Source organism: Physella acuta, unplaced genomic scaffold (assembly GCF_028476545.2).
Source record: "Physella acuta isolate Inbredline_101_S28 unplaced genomic scaffold, ASM2847654v3 ptg000970l, whole genome shotgun sequence".
Lineage (NCBI taxonomy): Eukaryota > Metazoa > Mollusca > Gastropoda > Physidae > Physella > Physella acuta.
Window position 1 is genome coordinate 296421 of NW_026732487.1, and position 20485 is coordinate 316905.

A 20485-nucleotide genomic window follows, 5' to 3' on the forward strand; every position below is an offset into this window, starting at 1 on the left:
TTAATCTATTCCCTAATTTTGTAATTTTACCTCTTTCATTGCAAAATATAACCACCCTGAGACAACAAGCAAGGCAAATATATTTCCAAACCTATTTCGGAACTCAAATAATCAAGGTTTTAAAATGTTATCGCATGTCTTGTTTGCCAAAATATAAGCTTGATTTGTGTAATGGTTTCTTGCGTTATGTTTATTTTTATGATTTTTTAAATTTAAATATTATTACTTTTGAATCTATTTCTTTTTTATAGCTATACCATTCTTTGGTAATGGTATGTCTTTTAAAATAACCCTTAAGAGAAGCAATCGCATTTTAATTTACTTAGTACACACCTATTTAAAGGAGTATTATGAGCACCCTTATTAGACTATTTAAAAAAGGGCAATAAGTCATGGATGTTTGTCAACGTTTGTCTATATTTCACACTACAGCTCATGTAGATTTTAAAAATAGTTTCATACGCAACAATGTGTGTTAGGTAACTGTAGATTCTACAGTGTAGAACAACTACTGTTATAGTAAAGTTCCATTTCAAACCTGACGGTCTATAGTGCAAGTGAAGTAGAGTTCACTTGTTTCTGTGACCTCGGCATATGAAGAGATAGTGTGGTCAGCACTATGCCCAGCCGCCTTTAATTTCCCTAATGTGAGTTAGGTACCCATCAGAGTTGGATGGACTCAGGGACGGTCTACTGACTTGAACCCGGAATCGAACTCGAGACTTACGGGTTAGCAGTCCAGCTCTCTACCGCTAGACCACTCCGTCCCATACTGTTATAGAATACCTGTTTTTTTCTTTTTACAAAACCACTATCAAGGTGGACGAAAAATTTATGAAACAAAATTCATTTTTTTGGTCGGATTTTGGGCCCCCTAAACAGCATGCCCCCCGCCCCCTTGACATTGCGTGGCCTGTCGGCATGGTAGTTCCGCCCCTGATGGTCGGACACAACAAAATTCGACTTGGCTGACGTTGTTTCTAAGAAACGTGTGGCCGTAATGGTTATTTCCAGAAAACCAGTATAAAAAGCACCAGACCTCCCCCACACTATCAGAATTATTGGAGCAAATGCGGAAGTAAAACGTAGATCTATCTGTGAGGAATATGTTGTTTTCTTGCTTGGTTATAGTTTGATAATTGTTCAAATTATTGGACGGTTTTTCTGGACGGTGTTATGCGTAATTAAAACAGTTCGTGTAACTTTTGAAAACTTTCAGCGAGGGTATGGAGAAAAAAAATGTGTTTTAAAATGATATAACAAAACACTAGATAGTGGCTTTGTGATTTTAGAATTTTTTATATATTCATTCCGATTGTTGATCCAACTGCTTATGAATAAAAAAAAGTAAAACAATCTTTAACAAAAAAAAAATGGACACACCTTTGATTTAATCGACACTTAAAATTACAAACCTTATACACAGTTTTTCTTCCAGACTTTTTTTCTCCGGGAGGGGGGGCACTTGAAAATATTTCGGGGGGGGGGGGGCAGTCAACATTTTTCGGGGGGGGGGGGTGGCGACACTAGTAAAAGTGTATGTTTACTATATATACTATATGTTTACTATATAAAATCCATCTCGTTCGGGGGGGGGGGGTGCGGTAGACTTTCTTCGGAAAAAACTCTGCGTATACAAAACAATTTCCTTACATCCCCCAGAAGTGTGAATTAAATAAATAAATAAATATATATATATATATATATATATATATATATATATATATATATATATATATATATATATATATATGGAATAAAATACATTAACATCGAGAAAGTACTTTTCATTTTCTCGAATACCTAGGGTGATTGCTACCCGTCCGCGTCATTATCTCGTTATCATACGGATGACGGACTTAGAATTCATAAAGTCGTTTCTTATAAATAACTGTTGATGTAATTGTTGTTTAGAAAAACGTACATAGACCTTGACCACAGTCTACTTGGAGAAGTTGTCGTGCTGTAAAACCAATGTCTCTGGTCCTGTTTGGTTGTCAAGTCGCCCTGGCCTCTTCCACTCTCTCCTTATGTTTCCGTTTGTGGCTGTGCTACTCCATCCCATGTCAATCCTCCCCTTATTTTCTTACATCAGCTTTTCCCTGTTGGATACATGATACATGGGGCCGCCACAGAAAGCTTTCCACATTTGTTGGTCTCTAGTAATGTAATTTTTCTCTGCAATATTTAAATTTGAAAAACGTTTCACCAGCCTATTCACTATTTGTGCCCCCGAAAGTTTCAGCCATATTTTTTTCCGCATATATTCTTGACAACAAAATGAACTCATCAGTAAATGCATCTCCATATCTGGTAACCTACCAATGCTAAACATACCTAGGTCATATAAAGACCTGCTTCAAGAAACATTTCTAGTTCTATAAGTTAGAGTTATGATTATAACTCACCCTTCTGAAGCGTAAAATGTTAAAGCTAGAGACATATATATATCTAGTATTATTTTATCACTAAACCAAAACCAAACTTACAGTCGTATATTTGAATAGGTATTGGGTGTTTTCGCTATTGGAATACAGAGACCACGTATAAAATAAACAATCTATAAATTGTGTAAAGCCATTTTTTTAAAAATATTTAGAACAATTTCAAAATGGTTTTTTACTTTTAAAAACGTAATTTTTTTCTTTCTATTAGCCTGACTAATTTAAAAAATGGAGAATTCCCCTTGTACCTTCACCATCAATCCTGATCCTAGCCGTGCTGATCTAATTAAACTGGGCGCGTTGAGAGCTAAACTCATTGATGAAATAAGGAAGCAAGATGACGACGTGGTTAATCGCATCAGAAACGGTAACCTCCTCACCTGGATTGAGTTCAAGTTGGGCAATGTTCAAGCCGCGCTTGAGGCCAACAACAACGTTCTGGAATGGTCTAACGACAGCGACATGGCGGCCCTGGCTAACAAGGTCCATCTGCTACAGCTGACCCACCAAGATGCCTCGGCTGCTAAAGCTAGACTAGCTGAAGTACACAGACGACTTGGAGCAGCTGGTATTGCTGCCGCTAAAGCTGACCAGGCATTTTCGTACTCTAGAATTGGCGGACCAGCCAACCAACAGAGTACGATTGATCTTTACGAAGAAGCTCTACAAACCTGCCCGGACAACGTCCACTGGAAATTCGGACTTGCCTTGGCCTACAGAAGAACAGTGCACGAGGGCATGTCGGACTACCAGAATTTTAAATCTTCATTCCAAGAGCGAACCAAGAAAGCTGCCAAATTCTTGTTTGACATTGTCCAGTCGCCGGACGCCACGTATCGTAAACGTGGCTTTGCGGAGTTATCTTTTCTTAGAGTAATTGCCCAGGGAAGCAGAAAGTTGCCTTTACATGAAATGAATGTTATCTTTAAAAACATGAGCGTTCGCGATCTTAAACAAGAATCGCAACGAACCAAATGAACATTCACAAGTAAATGTCCATTAAATTCGAAAACAGGAAATACTTCCATCAATTGTTCTTTAGTAACAGATTGTGACCTTAATTTCAACGGAAATGTCATGTTATTCAAAATTGATTCACACCACTACATCCGCAATAAAAGATTTTATTAAACCCCTGGTTAGCCTACATTGATAATAAAATATTAACAAATATCTTAAATTGTTTTACCTCTACTTTTTTAACTGGTTGGTACAAATGGAATGTATTTTTATTTAGGTCATGTTTATGATACTAGGCCCTATCAACGTTTATTTACATAGGTTATGTAGACTATATTTCGCAACGGGGAAGTGAATTATGTTGGTAATCATACTGGAATATAGCAATCGTTGACACAGTTAGGTCCTTCTATTAGAGGACCATTTCGACTGTTTAAAGCTAGGTCCTAGTATTAGTGGGGAGGGGCAGGGCGGGGGGGGGGGTGCAATGCGACTGTCTAAATTTAGGACATGGTATTAGGGGGGGGGGGGTCAATGCAACTGTCTAAATTTAGGTCCTATATATTTGCACTTGTTTGCATCAATTAAAAAAAGTGGTAGACTTTCGGGATTTCAAATATAACGCAATGGTCTAAGAAACCTTGATGATCTAGTGCTGAATTGGGTCCTTCGTGGGATGAAGTTTGCTCCACGAGAGATAGGCAAAACACATGTTGGACCAGTGCTAATCACTAACAAGTCCCCATCATCAAATGCTGACGTCAGAACTTAACCTGCTGTCAGATGTGGCCTACATTGTAATTAACTTGCTGTCACTATCCCTTCATATAACGAGGTCTCTGAAGAAGATGAACTCTACTTCATCTGCCCCATGTGTCTTGGGCACAAACTGGAAAAGATGATGACAATTAGGCCTACCGTTGAGACAAATATTTACTGATTATTAAATTGAACAGGCTGATCATAGTGGTTTGTTGAATCTTACAGATAAATTTATTTGAAATGTAAAAAAAAATGCGTAAATTTGGGTTAATTAATTTTTATTTATGCATGAATGATCAGTGTATAGTTGATTAAAATATATATTTAATTAAAAACAGCACCATCAAATCAATATTAATCACAATGCTTTCAAAATATCTATCACAGTTATTTAAATCAAAATGTAATCATTTATTAAATAGTTGATATTACAATTAACACCAAAACCAATAACATAGAAACTCTGATTATAAGCAATTGACCATGTGTGTAAGACCTTTTATGTTGTTCTAAGCCAAAATATTTTTCTGGTTATTGCTGACATATGTGCGTAAGTCTGCGGACTCAAAAGTTTGGTAAAAATGTGGCTCATTTAAATTTTAAGATCAGTTAATTGAAGCCCTACACAATTGCATTTACTTAACAATTCAAGAAAAATTGTATATTTATTCCAAAAAAAAGTATTTTTATTTCCAAAGTAGGTAGGCCTGTATAATTAAATGATTTTCCATATTCCATCTCAAGTAAGTCATTAAAGAAGTAGGCCTAATTTTAAAATAGCTTGCGATTGATCTAATTTAATTTAACCTCCAGGTCTTTCTAATGAACATTTAACAATTTAGTTCAACAGAATGCTCGACCTGAACAGAATCACAGAGTCAAAGGTCAAATAGCCTGTGCACCACCTTATGCCCCCTAGAGATGGGCCTACAGTTTTTTTAAACTATTTCTCAGATTTCTGATTAATTTTAACCCTCGACCAGCAGCAACTTTCTGATGATTGGTTGTTTTTTTATCAAATCCTTAGCGCCCTCTACAGTGCAGTGAAGGGAAGCAACCAAAATGGCAACAGGAACAATCTGTAAGAAAATTTGTATGTTGTAGATTAGGTGTGAACATGTCAACAAGGTTTAAACAGCATCAGTAAGGGCAGGACAAACCAGAGTGAGTAAGAAGATAATAAAAGATGGGGACCATACGTTAAGGACACTGGCAACAAATATTACCATATATGGCAGTTCTTGAAATACACAAGCATCAAGAAAAGGAGGGAGACAGAAAACCACAAAGTGTAGGGAAATTGAATAAGTTATATAAAAGTTTTAATAACTGTTTAGAAAATTATGTGGTGAAATATAGACCTACATAAATATATAACTAAGTAAAAACCTAAACAAATGATCTGTAATAGCCTTGTATTAAGGTAGCATTGTCTACTGAAATATTGTTCAAATGTGTCCTGAAATATGGTTGAATTGTGAACTGAAATCTTGTTGAATAGTGTACTGAAATATGGTTGAATTGTGTACTGAAATATTGTTCAATTTTGTACTGAAATATGGTTGAATTGTGTACAGAAATATTGTTGAATTGTGTACTGAAATGTTGTTGAATTGTGTTGAAATATGGTTGAATTGTGTAATGAAATATTGTTCAAATGTGTACTGAAATATGGTTGAATAAAGAAAGGTTTGTTACCAGATCTTTATTAGCTGCAGCTCCAATATGGCTGACAACAGAAGCAGATGTGTGGTCATCTGTCAGACAGTCAGTCCCATATATGGACTTAAGTAAACACTGCTGACTCTCCTCTGTGGTGAGGTGGGAATATTTCTAGCCATTGAAATAGAAAATACATTTTAATTATTTGTGAGAAACATTGCATATCTGGGACATGAGTGAAAACATGAACAACTAAATAGGAGTCAACCATACAGAATAACACAATGATCACATACCTAAAGGAGATAAAGTGTTTCTAAAGGGTGAGGTGAAGTGTTAAGAAATGTCAAGTAGCATTCCATATATTTTGGAGTTTGTTTAGGGTGATAATGGTGAATAACATGACATTTCCATTGAAATTATGGTTAAATGAGGGAAGTGAAGGCTTAAAAATAATTTTGTAATATCAGTTTGGGAAGGTGATTTTGAGATTTGGGTTTAAGTGAAAACTCTTGAAGACAGTCAGATGATAAAAGCTAGCACTGAAGATAGTCATGTTATAAAAGCATTGAAGACAGTCAAGTGATAAAAGCATTGAAGACAGTCAGGTGATAAAAGCAGTGAAGACAGATGATAAAAGCTAGCACTAAGACAGATGTTAAAAGCTAGCACTGAATACAGATGATAAAAGCTAGCACTGAAGACAGATGATAAAAGCTATCACTGAAGACAGTCAGATGATAAAAGCACTGAAGACAGACAGATGATAAAAGCTAGCACTGAAGACAGGTGATAAAAGCTAGCACTGAAGACAGTCATGTAATAAAAGCATTGAAGACAGTCAGGTGATAAAAGCATTGAAGACAGTCAGATGATAAAAGCTAGCACTGAAGACAGTCAGGTGATAAAAGCAGTGAAGACAGATGATAAAAGCTAGCACTAAGACAGATGATAAAAGCTATCACTGAAGACAGTCAGGTGATAAAAGCATTGAAGACAGTCAGATGATAAAAGCTAGCACTGAAGACAGTCAGGTGATAAAAGCAGTGAAGACAGATGATAAAAGCTAGCACTAAGACAGATGATAAAAGCTAGCACTGAAGACAGGTGATAAAAGCTAGCACTGAAGACAGATGATAAAAGCTAGCACTGAAGACAGTCATGTAATAAAAGCATTGAAGACAGTCAGGTGATAAAAGCATTGAAGACAGTCAGATGATAAAAGCTAGCACTGAAGACAGGTGATAAAAGCACTGAAGACAGATGATAAAAGCTAGCACTGAAGACAGATGATAAAAGCTATCACTGAAGACAGATGATAAAAGCTAGCACTGAAGACAGTCAGATGATAAAAGCTATCACTGAAGACAGATGATAAAAGCTAGCACTGAAGACAGTCAGATGATAAAAGCTATCACTGAAGACAGATGATAAAAGCTAGCACTGAAGACAGATGATAAAACCTAGCACTGAAGACAGTCAGATGATAAAAGCTAGCACTGAAGACAATCAGGTGATAAAAGCTAGCACTGAAGAAAGTCAGATGATAAAAGCTAGCACTGAAGACAGTCAGATGATAAAAGCTAGCACTGAAGACAGTCAGATGATAAAAGCTAGCACTGAAGACAGATGATAAAAGCTAGCACTGAAGAAAGTCAGATGATAAAAGCTAGCACTGAAGACAGTCAGATGATAAAAGCTAGCACTGAAGACAGTCAGATGATAAAAGCTAGCACTGAAGACAGTCAGATGATAAAAGCTAGCACTGAAGACAGTCGGGTGATAAAAGCTAGCACTGAAGACAGATGATAAAAGCTATCACTGAAGACAGATGATAAAAGCTATCACTGAAGACAGATGATAAAAGCTAGCACTGAAGACAGATGATAAAAGCTAGCACTGAAGACAGTCAGATGATAAAAGCTATCACTGAAGACAGATGATAAAAGCTAGCACTGAAGACAGTCAGATGATAAAAGCTATCACTGAAGACAGATGATAAAAGCTAGCACTGAAGACAGTCAGATGATAAAAGCTATCACTGAAGACAGATGATAAAAGCTAGCACTGAAGACAGTCAGATGATAAAAGCTATCACTGAAGACAGTCAGATGATAAAAGCTAGCACTGAAGACAATCAGATGATAAAAGCTATCACTGAAGACAATCAGATGATAAAAGCTAGCACTGAAGACAGATGATAAAAGCTAGCACTGAAGACAGTCAGATGATAAAAGCTAGCACTGAAGACAGTCAGATGATAAAAGCTAGCACTGAAGACAGATGATAAAAGCTAGCACTGAAGACAGACAGATGATAAAAGCTATCACTGAAGACAGATGATAAAAGCTATCACTGAAGACAGGTGATAAAAGCTATCACTGAAGACAGATGATAAAAGCTAGCACTGAAGACAGACAGATGATAAAAGCTATCACTGAAGACAGATGATAAAAGCTAACACTGAAGACAGACAGATGATAAAAGCTATCACTGAAGACAGATGATAAAAGCTATCACTGAAGACAGGTGATAAAAGCTATCACTGAAGACAGATGATAAAAGCTATCACTGAAGACAGATGATAAAAGCTAGCACTGAAGACAGATGATAAAAGCTATCACTGAAGACAGTCAGATGATAAAAGCTAGCACTGAAGACAGACAGATGATAAAAGCTAGCACTGAAGACAGACAGATGATAAAAGCTATCACTGAAGACAGATGATAAAAGCTATCACTGAAGACAGGTGATAAAAGCTATCACTGAAGACAGATGATAAAAGCTAGCACTGAAGACAGACAGATGATAAAAGCTATCACTGAAGACAGATGATAAAAGCTAACACTGAAGACAGACAGATGATAAAAGCTATCACTGAAGACAGATGATAAAAGCTATCACTGAAGACAGGTGATAAAAGCTATCACTGAAGACAGATGATAAAAGCTATCACTGAAGACAGATGATAAAAGCTAGCACTGAAGACAGATGATAAAAGCTATCACTGAAGACAGTCAGGTGATAAAAGCAGTGAAGACAGATGATAAAAGCTATCACTGAAGACAGATGATAAAAGCTATCACTGAAGACAGATGATAAAAGCTAGCACTGAAGACAGATGATAAAAGCTATCACTGAAGACAGTCAGATGATAAAAGCTAGCACTGAAGACAATCAGATGATAAAAGCTATCACTGAAGACAATCAGATGATAAAAGCTATCACTGAAGACAGTCAGATGATAAAAGCTAGCACTGAAGACAATCAGATGATAAAAGCTATCACTGAAGACAGTCAGATGATAAAAGCTAGCACTGAAGACAGATGATAAAAGCTAGCACTGAAGACAGTCAGATGATAAAAGCTAGCACTGAAGACAGATGATAAAAGCTATCACTGAAGACAGATGATAAAAGCTATCACTGAAGACAGTCAGGTGATAAAATCAGTGAAGACAGATGATAAAAGCTATCACTGAAGACAGATGATAAAAGCTATCACTGAAGACATCCATGCAAACAGGTACCTGGACAATCCCAACGGCTCTGTGGAAGAGTTTGTTGTTGCTGACCTTGACATCAATCATCATGTTCTGACACACCTTGCCTTTCAGGATGTGGGCACCTGTGGACAAGCTGTTGACCACCCACTTGCAGGCCACTTCCTCCAGCACCTGTTTGCTGACATCTCTGGCCGGTGCCAGGACCATAGATTCAAGTTCTGGCACGCTAATGTTGACCATCAAATTAAGGTCCACATTTTTTAGTTCAGCTGGTGGAAGCTACAAGCATGAGACACAAACAAGCAAGAGTAGGACTAGTTATAGCCAAATATTTTTCATTTCCAACCATGGTCTGAAGCAACTTCTTGGCTGAAGACACAAAAAACTAATATTGCAAATAAACTTACTGATAAAAACGAATAAAACTCTAATATAATTTTTAATTTTAAGTAGTTCTTACTGTGCTAAATGTAGACTTTAAATTTCACTTACTTCTTCCCAATAAAATGAAACATAAGCCTTTTTGCAAGGTGCATCAAAAACTGATGGACTGATTTCTTTTAAAACTTCTGAGAGGAAAAGATATATTTTGATTGTTTCAACAAAAATATAGAATCTTCTTTAAAAAAGTTTTAGGTTACTGGTTGTAAACTATCAACTAATGTTATTTGCTGTTGTCAACACAAACCATAGATTAGTAGATTCCCACATTTTTTTAAATTATAAAAGTTAAAATACAAAATACAGAAATAATTGTTAAGAAAGCTTTAGTCAGACTAAACTTAAGAAAAGTTGACAATACCTTCCCCAAGCAAAACAACGAAGTCTTGTGAGGTCAGGGTTGGTATGACATCACTTTCAAAGTCCTGTATGGAGATTTTATACTGCCAGCCCTGGACATTAAGTTTCCAATCAATTTTTAGTTTACAGAATCCTGACTTACAAATTATGAACTCAAATTAATTATTCTATGTTCAAGGTGGAACTAAAAGGTTAATTAAAGTCCACAACTCACCAGGTGAGAGAGATCCCCATCATTGTTGTTTAAATGTAAAAAACCACCAGTCACAAAACCTCTGATGTCAAGAAAAGCTAAGCCACAGAGAGAAAATGTAAAAAAAAAAGCAGTTACAAAACCTCTAATGTCAAGAAAAGCTAAGCCACAGAGAGAAAATGTAAAAAAAAAAAGCAGTTACAAAACCTCTAATGTCAAGAAAAGCTAAGCCACAGAGAGAAAATGTAAAAAACCAGCAGTTACAAAACCTCTGATGTCAAGAAAAGCTAAGCCATAGACAGACTGTGTTGATACACTTCAGTCCAATTATATAACAGAAAATTTAAAAATCTTGCTAATAAATTTTTAAAATATGTGTTTTTAAAACACCATTTATCAAATAAAAAAAGATATCAAAATTTGAAAATAAAAGATTTGGTGAAAAGGCTTACAGGCTCCATATGTAGGTGGACACTCTGAGGCATCAATCATGGCCATTAGACCCAGCCCACTGTGACCTAGGTAGTAAACATGACCTTTAGCTGTCAGGCTGAGAAAAGATATTGCTCTAGCTCATTAGTTTCATATATATATATATATGTCAAATTGTTGTAGCTCATAAAATAATTTTAATGCAACCAATTTTCAATGTAATTATCATCTGGTATACCAAATACAAATAAACATGACGCAACTTTAATGCTACTGTCTGGTCATAATGCTAATACTACCAGCATCTTTAGGCAACTTTTAATGAGGAGAGTTCTTACCTGTCACCAGCCAGCTGCATCAGACCAGCCAAGGACTCAGTGTGTTTGTAAACACTGCCACACACTGACTCATACATTGATATACAGGTTGGAATGCTGGGGAAATGTTGTACAACAAACTTTAAACACTGCCACACACTGACTCATACATTGATATACATGTTGGAATGCTGGGGAAATGTTGTACAACAAACTTTAAAAAAAACCTGACAAAATTTCAAAAGAAAGAGTTGTTAAACTATTTCTACTTTTATCCAGGTAAATTTGGTGAATAAAATAAAGTTAACCATTACATGTACTAATGTAATTATGTGCTTGCATAAATAATGGTGAAGAGGAAAACTAAATACTGACATACCTTGACTTAGGAAACTGATGTATAGCTGTTATTGATAAAATTTCTAACAGAATTCTAGTAGTTGTGCCAGACTTCATTCGAGATGAACCTGTTATAGGTTCTGGCTAGGTATAAATATTATTTGGTTACAGTTTGTTTTAGATTATTTAGAAAAAGAAAATGCATTCCAAATAGTAAAATAGAGCTTAGGCTATTGGCCTACATTATTTCAGTAAATAAATTTCAATCCAAGAATTTTACCTAAACTGTAACTGATTAAGGGACTGGTACATAGGTTTTGGGTCATGGAATTTATTTTCTTGTGATCTGTGGTCACAGCAAGAGGTGTACTCTACTTCACCAATGCTGCAGACTGTCAGTTCCAACATCTATTCAAGTAAATGTGTATTATACACCCCTGCCACCCATCCCCATTTGTTTGAAAATAAAAGAGACCTACCCCAACAATTGGGTTTAGAATAAATGCTTCATCCAACTTTTCTGCTTTTTCTAACTCTTTAACAACTATTGATTGAAAATGAAGCATAAGCTTATAAAATGGCTATTCCTTGCACTTTTTACAAGAGTCAATACAAAAATTGCACTTTTCAGATCAATTAAATACTTCATCACTGTAATTAATTCTCTGATCAATTTTAAAATGTTTTTTTAAATATGAAAATGTAGCAAGTTACCTGTCAAAAAAGTTTTATACCATTTTTCAATCTGTATATTTCTGTTTAAAAACAGATACAAATTATGCCAAACTAACTTAAGCAAACATTTATTTCTATTTTTATCAATTAATTTTCACAATAAGGAGGAAAATAATAAAAAGAAAAAAAGAAAATGACCTAGCTTGGTGTGGATAATTAAATCCCATTAAAACAGGTGTAAACTTGCTTGTATGTGACAAACAAAAATCTAGCTGGCCAGCAACAAAAGGGGCTGAGAAACCACAGGTCACTCCAATGTAAACAACTTCAGTTTTATCTTCAGTAACCTTTAAAAGGTAGCATTTCTTAGATAAACAACAATACAAGAATTTATAATTAATAAACAAATACTTTATGGAAGAATTTTAATAACAAAAAGACCCCTTTCAAACAATATGGTCAAAGGGTAATTTGAAATAGAGTTAATGTGTTTCTTTGAGACTGATATATAAGGGGACAGTATGGTCAGTACATAATTCTTACCCACTTTTACTATCTCTAACTCAAGCCAAGTATCTATTAGAGCTGGGTGTTACGTCCGGGTTAAATTCTATCTAACCTACAACTGACCCGTAACACTGGGTAAACTCAGGGGCACCCCATGGTCTCAAGTCTATAAACTGGACTCAAGAGCTAGTAATCAAGTGCTATACTACATGACCACAATGTCCCTCAATTATAAAGGTAAACAGAGGTTCTTTTTTGTCTCGTCTTACTTGCTAGCTGTTAGAACTGATTCATACATGGGTAAAGTTCTAATTTTGTTAATAAAGAATACATTGTTAAATATAGATCTTTTTTCTCATATCTAGAGATAATTTGAAACAGTTAAAGATGCTACCTCTTTTAGTGTTTTAGCACCAATAAACGGATCATCCTCAGCAAGTTCTATTGATGTAAAGAGGGCCCTGAAATATCAACACAAGAGTTTAAAAAAATCTTTTCAACCAAATTTTTTTCTAATTAGAGAAAAAACATTCAATATAAGAAAGTTTTGAAGACTATTACTTTCTATAATTTATGATTTTTTCACTAACTCAACTAACCCATTATCTAATGATATTACATTTATAATTATTTGTGCCAAACTGGGAGGCAGTGTTTCTTCCAGACTTTTTTCTCCGGGGGGAGGGGGGGGGGGGCACTTGAAATTTTTGGGGGGGGGGGGGGGGTAGACTTTCTTCGGGGGGGCGGACACTGTTAAAAGTATATATTTTCTATATAAATTATATAAATTTCATTTCGTTCGGGGAGGCGGTAAAAATTTTTCGGGGAGGGGGGGGGGGGCAAAGCCCCCCCGAAGAGATGCCTGTAAGAAACTCTGCTGGGAGGCTGCCTCCCTGTTGAGGCATTGAGTTGCAATAGGGGAGGTGCAAAAAATATCAGAAAAACGTACAACTTAAATTTAAAAAAGCATAAAAAAGCATTAAAAAAAAGAACTTAGTTCCTGGAGATACAAAATGAAATATGCATCAGCTCTATCCTATCCTGTATTGTCTTTTCTATACCTATCCCAGAACACTAAGTTATTTTCTTTCTGGTTTTAAAATTGTTCACATACTCACAATTAGCTATATTGAAGTTTATGCCAATAAGAGTTATTGTTACAGCAATATATATTTTAATATAAATTTAATATTTTAAGGAATAAGAGAAAGTGGGTAGAGGCTAAGATATAGATTTTTTTTTCAGGGGTGACAATTGACGAAAAGTTTGGAAACCACTGGTCTTTACTCGCATATCAATCTTAGCAATTTTATTAATAACAATCACCACTAACCTATCACTTCCTGCTATTATGTAATGAAAACAGGGATTCTTGCCTTTCATTTTCAAATATTTGTTGAAAGTTCTCTGAAATAAAAGCAAATAAAACCACTGGCCTAAAAATAATTTACTTATATCCAATTAAAACTGGTGTAAACTTGCTTGTATGTGATAAGCAAAGACCTAGCAAGCCAGCAACAAAAGGGACTGAGAAACCACAGGTCACTCAAATGTATATATATATATATATATATATATATATATATATATATATATATATATATATATATATATATATATATATATATATATAAGGAAAAGTTGATCTTTGTTACATTAAGGAAGCTAAGAGAGTTGAACTTACTGCTGTTAAAAAAGCTATCCTCCCAGATGTGCCACACCCACTAATGACAACAGCACCTTTAGGATTCTGATTTGTAAACAATTTTAAATTAGTTCAATTGTTAAAAGCCATATTAATAGCATTTTCACATTTATATTAGAATTTCCATTAAATAAATATGTTATCTAAGAAACACACAAAGAATAAATCTTAATTTTAAATTAAATAATTATTATTTCCCTATAATAAAGAAGACAAAACTCAAGAAAAGACAAGACCTCAATTGTTTGGGAAATCTTGTTTGCAACCTTGTGCATCTTCTCCACAACTGTTTCATTATTGACTCCCTGAAACATTGTTTGGGAAAGTATAACAATGTGCTTATTTCTATCAACAGATACATACCAGCCATGTCAAGCTAGAGACATAAACTACAAACCAAGCAAGTAGTCTAGTCTGTCAAGGGAGAGAACATACAACATGCAAAGCAGATGATTGCTGGTAGTGGGCAAAGATAAGGTAGGTATTTTACCAGGTCATCACCATGAAGGCTATCTGAGGTTAGACCTGAAAAACCTGGCTAATGGGGGGATCTGTTGAAACTACCTAGGCTAGTCACCCATCAGTGGGTCATAATGTTCACAGAAACCTGAGATCACACTTTAATACAACAGCAGAGGCGTAGCAACCCTTCCCGGCGCCCGGGGACAAACTTTTCGATTTGCACCCCCCCACTAAGGTCGGCGCCCGGGGACATAAGCCCCCCCCCCCCGCTATGCTACTGTACAACAGACAGAATTCAGACGGCTATTTTCACAGGGCAACATGACAGAAGTGAATAAAAATATAGTTGAGTTTGTTGGCAAACAGAATTCAGACAGCTATCACCACTTAGGACAAAATGACAGAAGTGAAGAAAATAGTTGAGTTTGTTGGCAATGTGTTTACTCAGTTCTATACTCAAAGAGAGTCAAAAAGAATTTCAAGAAATTGGGCAAAGACTACATATTTTTTTTCAATATTTCACAGTCAATATCTTTAACTCAGACCATGTCAGTCCAGTATCCATTCTTTTTTTTCTCTGCTCATCTTCTTTAAGGTGGCAACCTAGTTCTGTATTTGAACTTGTTAGCGTCATTTTTGAATTCATAGCAATCAACAGTCCCAAATTCACATTATAAAAACAATATTTCTGAGTATGCTATATAAAAGGTTGCTAGTTATGACAGAGGCGTAGCGAGGGGGGGGGGGCATATGCCCCCAGGCGCCGATCTTAGGGGGGCGCCAAATTGAAAGTTTGAGGGGGGGGGTATAAATGAAAAGTTCGAGGGGGGGGGGGGTGCAAATCGAAAAGGTTGTCCCCGGGCGCCGGGTAGGGTCGCTACGCCTCTGAGTTATGATAATGGAGCAGAAAAAATCTTCCAATTGTGTCATTAAAAAGTTTTTAAACTTAAAAAGTAATTAAAAAAGACATTAAATATTGTCAAATTGCTGTCTGTTGTGTTAAACGAGTTGTTCTCTAAAATCAAACAGACTACAAAGAGCACAACTTACTTTGCCACCATCCCATCCATTAAAAATTTCTTGATCACAGGCATATAGGATGGAAATTATTTCTGGAAAAAAAAGTAAACAACTTGCTAATTGAAGTTAAAGCGCAAATTTTATAAAACAAGGAATTGTTTTCTTAAGTAGCAGTGCCAATATGTTTGATTTACATGTATGTGTAAAAATGTAAGTACCCTATTATTTTTTTTATATTTGGCTAAAATTACCCCCAACCCTTGTCAATAACCCTAGTGCCCTGCCTCCTCCCCCACCTCTCTTTGCCCAAAAAGCAGGAGTAGAGCATCAATCCCTGGTTGATTAATAATTGACCCTATACATACCAAATCGGAAGAGGAGTATTTTTTTGGGATTAGGAGTAGGGTTATAAACAAGGTTAGGGTTATGGATAGGGTTAGTTTTTGCAATAGGTAAAGGGATAAGTTAATATTAAGTTAAGGAGAATTTCTTAATAGGATTAGGGATAGGTCAAGGATAAGTTAGGGATAGGTATAAGACATATTTAGTTGGATACAGAAATTGATAAAGTGTTCCATGGGAGGCGTAATGTCCTAGACCCAGGGGATTTGTATTTTTCAGGGGATTTGACCAGGGGTAATGTCTTAGACCCAACCTGGTTTTCATCAGACATTTTTCTTTTGGGGGGGGGGGGGGGGGGGCTATTTATTTAATTATTTAATTAGATTCATACAATACCTTTGGAAGAAGCAATATCAATGCTCTGAGAGAGTATATTACTTTTTTCAGTTACTGGTTGCTCCATTGAAATTTTATCTAAGTCTTAGAGAAAATTAATAATTTGTAATGCAAATTAGTTATAAAAGTTAAAATCATAAATGCTTAATTATTATTACATCTTGTTTAACTAGGTCACTTAAGGCACTTTTTGTCATTGGACGAAATTCTGAGTTTGAGAAGTGGACTAGTGTTGATATATATATATATATATATATATATATATATATATATATATATATATATATATATATATATGTATATGTATATAATATAATTTATATAGAGTGCTACCTCAACAAATAAAAAAAATAAACTTCTTGGACGGGTTTATTGCCAGTGTTTCTTCCAGACTTTTTACTCTGGGGGAGGGGGGGAGGGGCGGTAGACTTTCTTCGGGGGGGGGGGGGGCGGACAGTGTTAAAAGTATATATTTTCTATATAAATTATATAAATTTCATTACGTTCGGTGGGGCGGTAGAATTTTTTCGGGGGGCGGGGGCTTTCCGAAGAGATGCCTGGAAGAAACTCTGTTTATTACCCTGGCCTGCATGGATTGGCCTGTGAGGAAAGTCTAAAGAAATAAAGACCAGCGGTGAGCAAAGCAGTCACGAAAATTAAGCGAAGGTGACACTTATGTTCAGTGAAGTTTAAGTTTGGGCATAAATATAAGCATTAAGTGTGTAACAAGTTAGTGAATTAAAGTGACAGAAAGAGCTTAGCATTAACAGTGAGTAAGTAAACAAAGTGAAGTTTATCCACCGGTCTCCTCCATCCTTCACCTTCACAAGCATCTTTTATAAGCTCGTCAGCTAATTTTAAAGGTTAATACACTAAAATATATAAAGCCAGTTTATTTCTTTGCATCCTTCTTTATTTACTTTAATATGTTATTAAACACTATTTGTCATGTATAAAAATAATTGTAAATTCATATATCTTAGTTTAAAAACATAACAAAAACAACTAGATTCTAGGTGGCATTTTGGGAAGTGGAATGGAGTAATAGCATTTTATTCAATAGATTCTATTTCAATGTGAATGGAAAATAGCTTTCAGATCGAGCAAGGAACAATTTACAACCTAGATCTACTAACTAATACTTTAAGTAGGCCTTGCCTTAGAGTTAGAGTATAAGTCAAGTAGATCTAGATTCTAATGAAAGCATTTTTAGTACATAATATTAATGATGATCCTGACAAGGGATTCAGTAGGAGGCGTTGACACCATACAATGTTTGACATGCAAACTGTAGACTAATAGTCTAATAGAGAAAACAATGTTACACCCAGTGGTATTAACAACCAACTATAGATTAAAAAAAAACATTATTAGTTTTAATATGAACAGTTTAAAGCTTTTGCTGGGGCAGGGGGGGGGGGGGGGCACCAACAGCAAAATTTTCAGAGAAAAAAACGGGGGGGGGGAGTGCCATACCGGGTTACACCCAATCTAGCGACGCCACTGAGATCAAGATCTATTTAATTTACTTTTAGAATCTATCTAGATCTAGATCTACTACTATCAACTAACTTATTATTACTAGAGTCTAGATCTAGATCTATCTGGATAGTGAGATGATAGTTCAACGTACTTACTACACTAGTACACTAGACTAGATTCTGCTAGAAGTAGAATCTCTACTAGAATCTAGATCTAGATCTACTAGATCTAGATCTAGATTCTAGATCTAGATCTAGATCTAGACTAGACTTAGACTCTAGATCTAAGATCTAGTGGTAGATTATAGACTATAGAATCTAGATAAATAGATCTAGATCTAGAATGTAGTCTATATGCTTTTGACTTTTAAACTTTATAAAACCAGATTTTTTTTTACATCTTGTACTTTGTTATGTATGTATTGTGTAGAGGCCTAGAAGAAAGAAGACCTACATCTCATCTGTTTTAGAGTACAAAGGTGATGAACTACAACCTTTGACCTATGACCTAAAAGTTATTTTGAGTAACCGCTATTTAATGGCCTTGACATCAAATCACCAACGTGCTTTTTTTTTCTTCAAAAAATATTATTTTTTTTAACAGGGACATTATATATGTCAAATATATTTAAAATAATTGTTTTTTTCCTGATAACATTTACTAAGCTCAAACAGACTTAGGTAGACCTCTTGTTAATATTAGGCTAGCATGATTCTCTCCTTGACTAATGAACTATGGCGCGAATGTTTTCTATTTATAACTTCTGCAGTAGTGTACATGCCGACACATTGGTTCGTTAATGAATCGGTAATGTTGAATCTAAATCAAGATCTAGTCTATCAATTTCACATCTTTAAAGTTAAATCTAGTCTAGATATAGATCTACTTGTTTTTAACAAAAAAATGCAACCCATTAATCCATTATTTTAACATTATGAATCGATTTTGCTTTACATCTAAAATATCAAAGTTTCTAAATTTTAGGCGTATTGATTTTCTCATTACAATAGGTTTGGTAAGTAAGAGTAAGAAGAAGTAAGAAACCATTAAAATCTAAGCAAGGAAGTGCTAGATCTTGATCCAGATATCTAATCTACTCTCTCTAGATTTTAGGACTAGATCTAGATCTACTAGATATAGATCTAGAGAAATCTAGATTTCGAGAGATAAAAAAATAGTCTAGATCTCTAGGCCTACCGTTTTTCTAGATCTTGCAACCTAGAATTAAGAATTTAAAACTTAAGCCTAGATCTAGGGCCTAGATTCTAGATTAATCTAGATCTAGTCTAGATTCTAGCCTCTAAAAGTCTAAATCTAGATCTAGATTCTAGGCCCTATACTTTTCTCTTTTTCACTCACTGCTTTCAGTTTCAGCCCTTATCCATTATTTTTATTACCCCCATGATTCATCATTCAATTCATTCATTGATCATTGTGATTGTTACTTGTTGAACTAGACTCTAGTCTAGATCTAGATATCTAGATCTAATCTAGATCTTCTAATAGTAGATTTAGATCTAGAAGATCTACTAAACTCATAAGCCAGGTCTGTGAGGGCCTCTGATAAAGCTGGCCACTCTCTCTTGGCTCACATTTCATGATGATGATGATTAAATTATTATAGAATCTAAATAGTAGGCCTACAATCAAGTCTTTTTAACTGAATTTGCAAATTAATGTAGATTCTCTATTTTCTAAACTCTAAACTTAGTCATAATTCTAGATCTAAATAATAACTCGATCGAGGCCTAATTAATAATAAAATTATTAGGGGTGCCTAGGCCTATTGCGATTCAATATGAGACTTCATATTGAATTGCAATAACAATTGAATTGCATTCACTTCATTGAAGTGAATGCAATTCAATTGTTTTGTGCATTGCTAATGACTACATTCTTGATCTAGTTCTCTAATAATATAAGCAGCGTCAGTCACCTAATCTACCACATCTATTAGAACCTAGATTGGTGGTTCTTAATCTTTTGGATTTATTGAACCCACTAGCTTATAATTATTGCATTTGCTGAATCCTTCTTAATGGGAAAAATAAAACATAGGTAGACTAGCCTATTATGGGCCTATATTTTACCATACATCACTGTGTTCAAAGAACTAAACCATAAAACATGTAGGCCTAGGCCTAATGGCACTCTGATGACTTAGTTTACTATGTCATTCTGATGCACTGTTGTATTTGAACTGTCACTAGTGACTATTTCTCTGTTGTTCGCACTGATGAACTCCCAACAGTTGGGTGTGTGTCACTGTCTTGACCTGTCTGAACCGCTGAGACTGACTCACTTAACCTTGGGGTTTGATCAAACCCAGGTTAAGAAAAATTGGTAATCTATCGCTTTAGGTACGTAAAATCGGCGGCGGCTAGTAATGTACGAAAAAGTTACCTCATTGTCAAGGCATTAATAGAAGCATATTGTGAAATATTTGTGTCAAATATTATAGATAACTGAATAATAAACCAA

At 35.2% G+C, this 20485-nt stretch overlaps 3 protein-coding genes across 14 annotated transcripts in view; 2 read left to right on the forward strand and 1 right to left on the reverse strand.

Annotated features, from left to right (window-relative positions):
- Nucleotides 1–1019: 1019 nt before the first annotated feature.
- On the forward strand, nt 1020–3606 carry LOC131954047 (uncharacterized). 2 transcript variants are annotated; one of them, XM_059317530.1, is made up of 2 exons: nt 1020–1097; nt 2656–3606. In XM_059317530.1, the coding sequence occupies exon 2, from the start codon at nt 2673–2675 to the stop codon at nt 3420–3422; it is 750 nt and encodes a 249-aa protein (XP_059173513.1). In that variant the 5' UTR covers nt 1020–1097; nt 2656–2672; the 3' UTR covers nt 3423–3606. The 2 variants fall into 2 exon arrangements, with proteins under 2 accessions (XP_059173513.1, XP_059173514.1); XM_059317531.1 differs by lacking the exon at nt 1020–1097 and adding an exon at nt 1121–1224.
- An 830-nt stretch (nt 3607–4436) lies between these two features.
- Nucleotides 4437–18473, reverse strand: LOC131954075 (glucokinase regulatory protein). Of its 8 annotated transcripts, XM_059317587.1 has the most exons (20): nt 18458–18469; nt 16523–16606; nt 15815–15876; nt 14539–14607; nt 14282–14347; nt 13931–14004; nt 12992–13058; nt 12289–12437; nt 12130–12170; nt 11895–11959; nt 11456–11559; nt 11098–11193; nt 10780–10877; nt 10471–10488; nt 10349–10407; nt 10136–10226; nt 9826–9902; nt 9358–9612; nt 5865–5999; nt 4437–5245 (listed from the first exon to the last, which is right to left on the reverse strand). In XM_059317587.1, the coding sequence occupies exons 1-20, from the start codon at nt 18462–18464 to the stop codon at nt 5135–5137; spliced, it is 1728 nt and encodes a 575-aa protein (XP_059173570.1). In that variant the 5' UTR covers nt 18465–18469; the 3' UTR covers nt 4437–5134. The 8 variants fall into 8 exon arrangements, with proteins under 8 accessions (XP_059173570.1, XP_059173571.1, XP_059173569.1 ...); XM_059317588.1 differs by lacking the exon at nt 10471–10488 and having other exon boundaries at nt 10349–10425; nt 18402–18473; XM_059317586.1 differs by lacking the exon at nt 10471–10488 and having other exon boundaries at nt 10349–10425.
- A 269-nt stretch (nt 18474–18742) lies between these two features.
- Nucleotides 18743–20485, forward strand: part of LOC131954068 (uncharacterized) — a 31651-nt gene continuing 29908 nt past the window's right edge. Inside the window, exon 1 of one of the 4 annotated variants that reach the window (XM_059317569.1) lies at nt 18743–18811. The gene's annotated coding sequence lies outside the window, so the exon portion shown is untranslated. Of the gene's footprint in view, nt 18812–18842; nt 19020–20485 lie in introns of those variants that run through there. The other 3 variants (XM_059317571.1, XM_059317568.1, XM_059317572.1) reach the window with 3 other exon arrangements.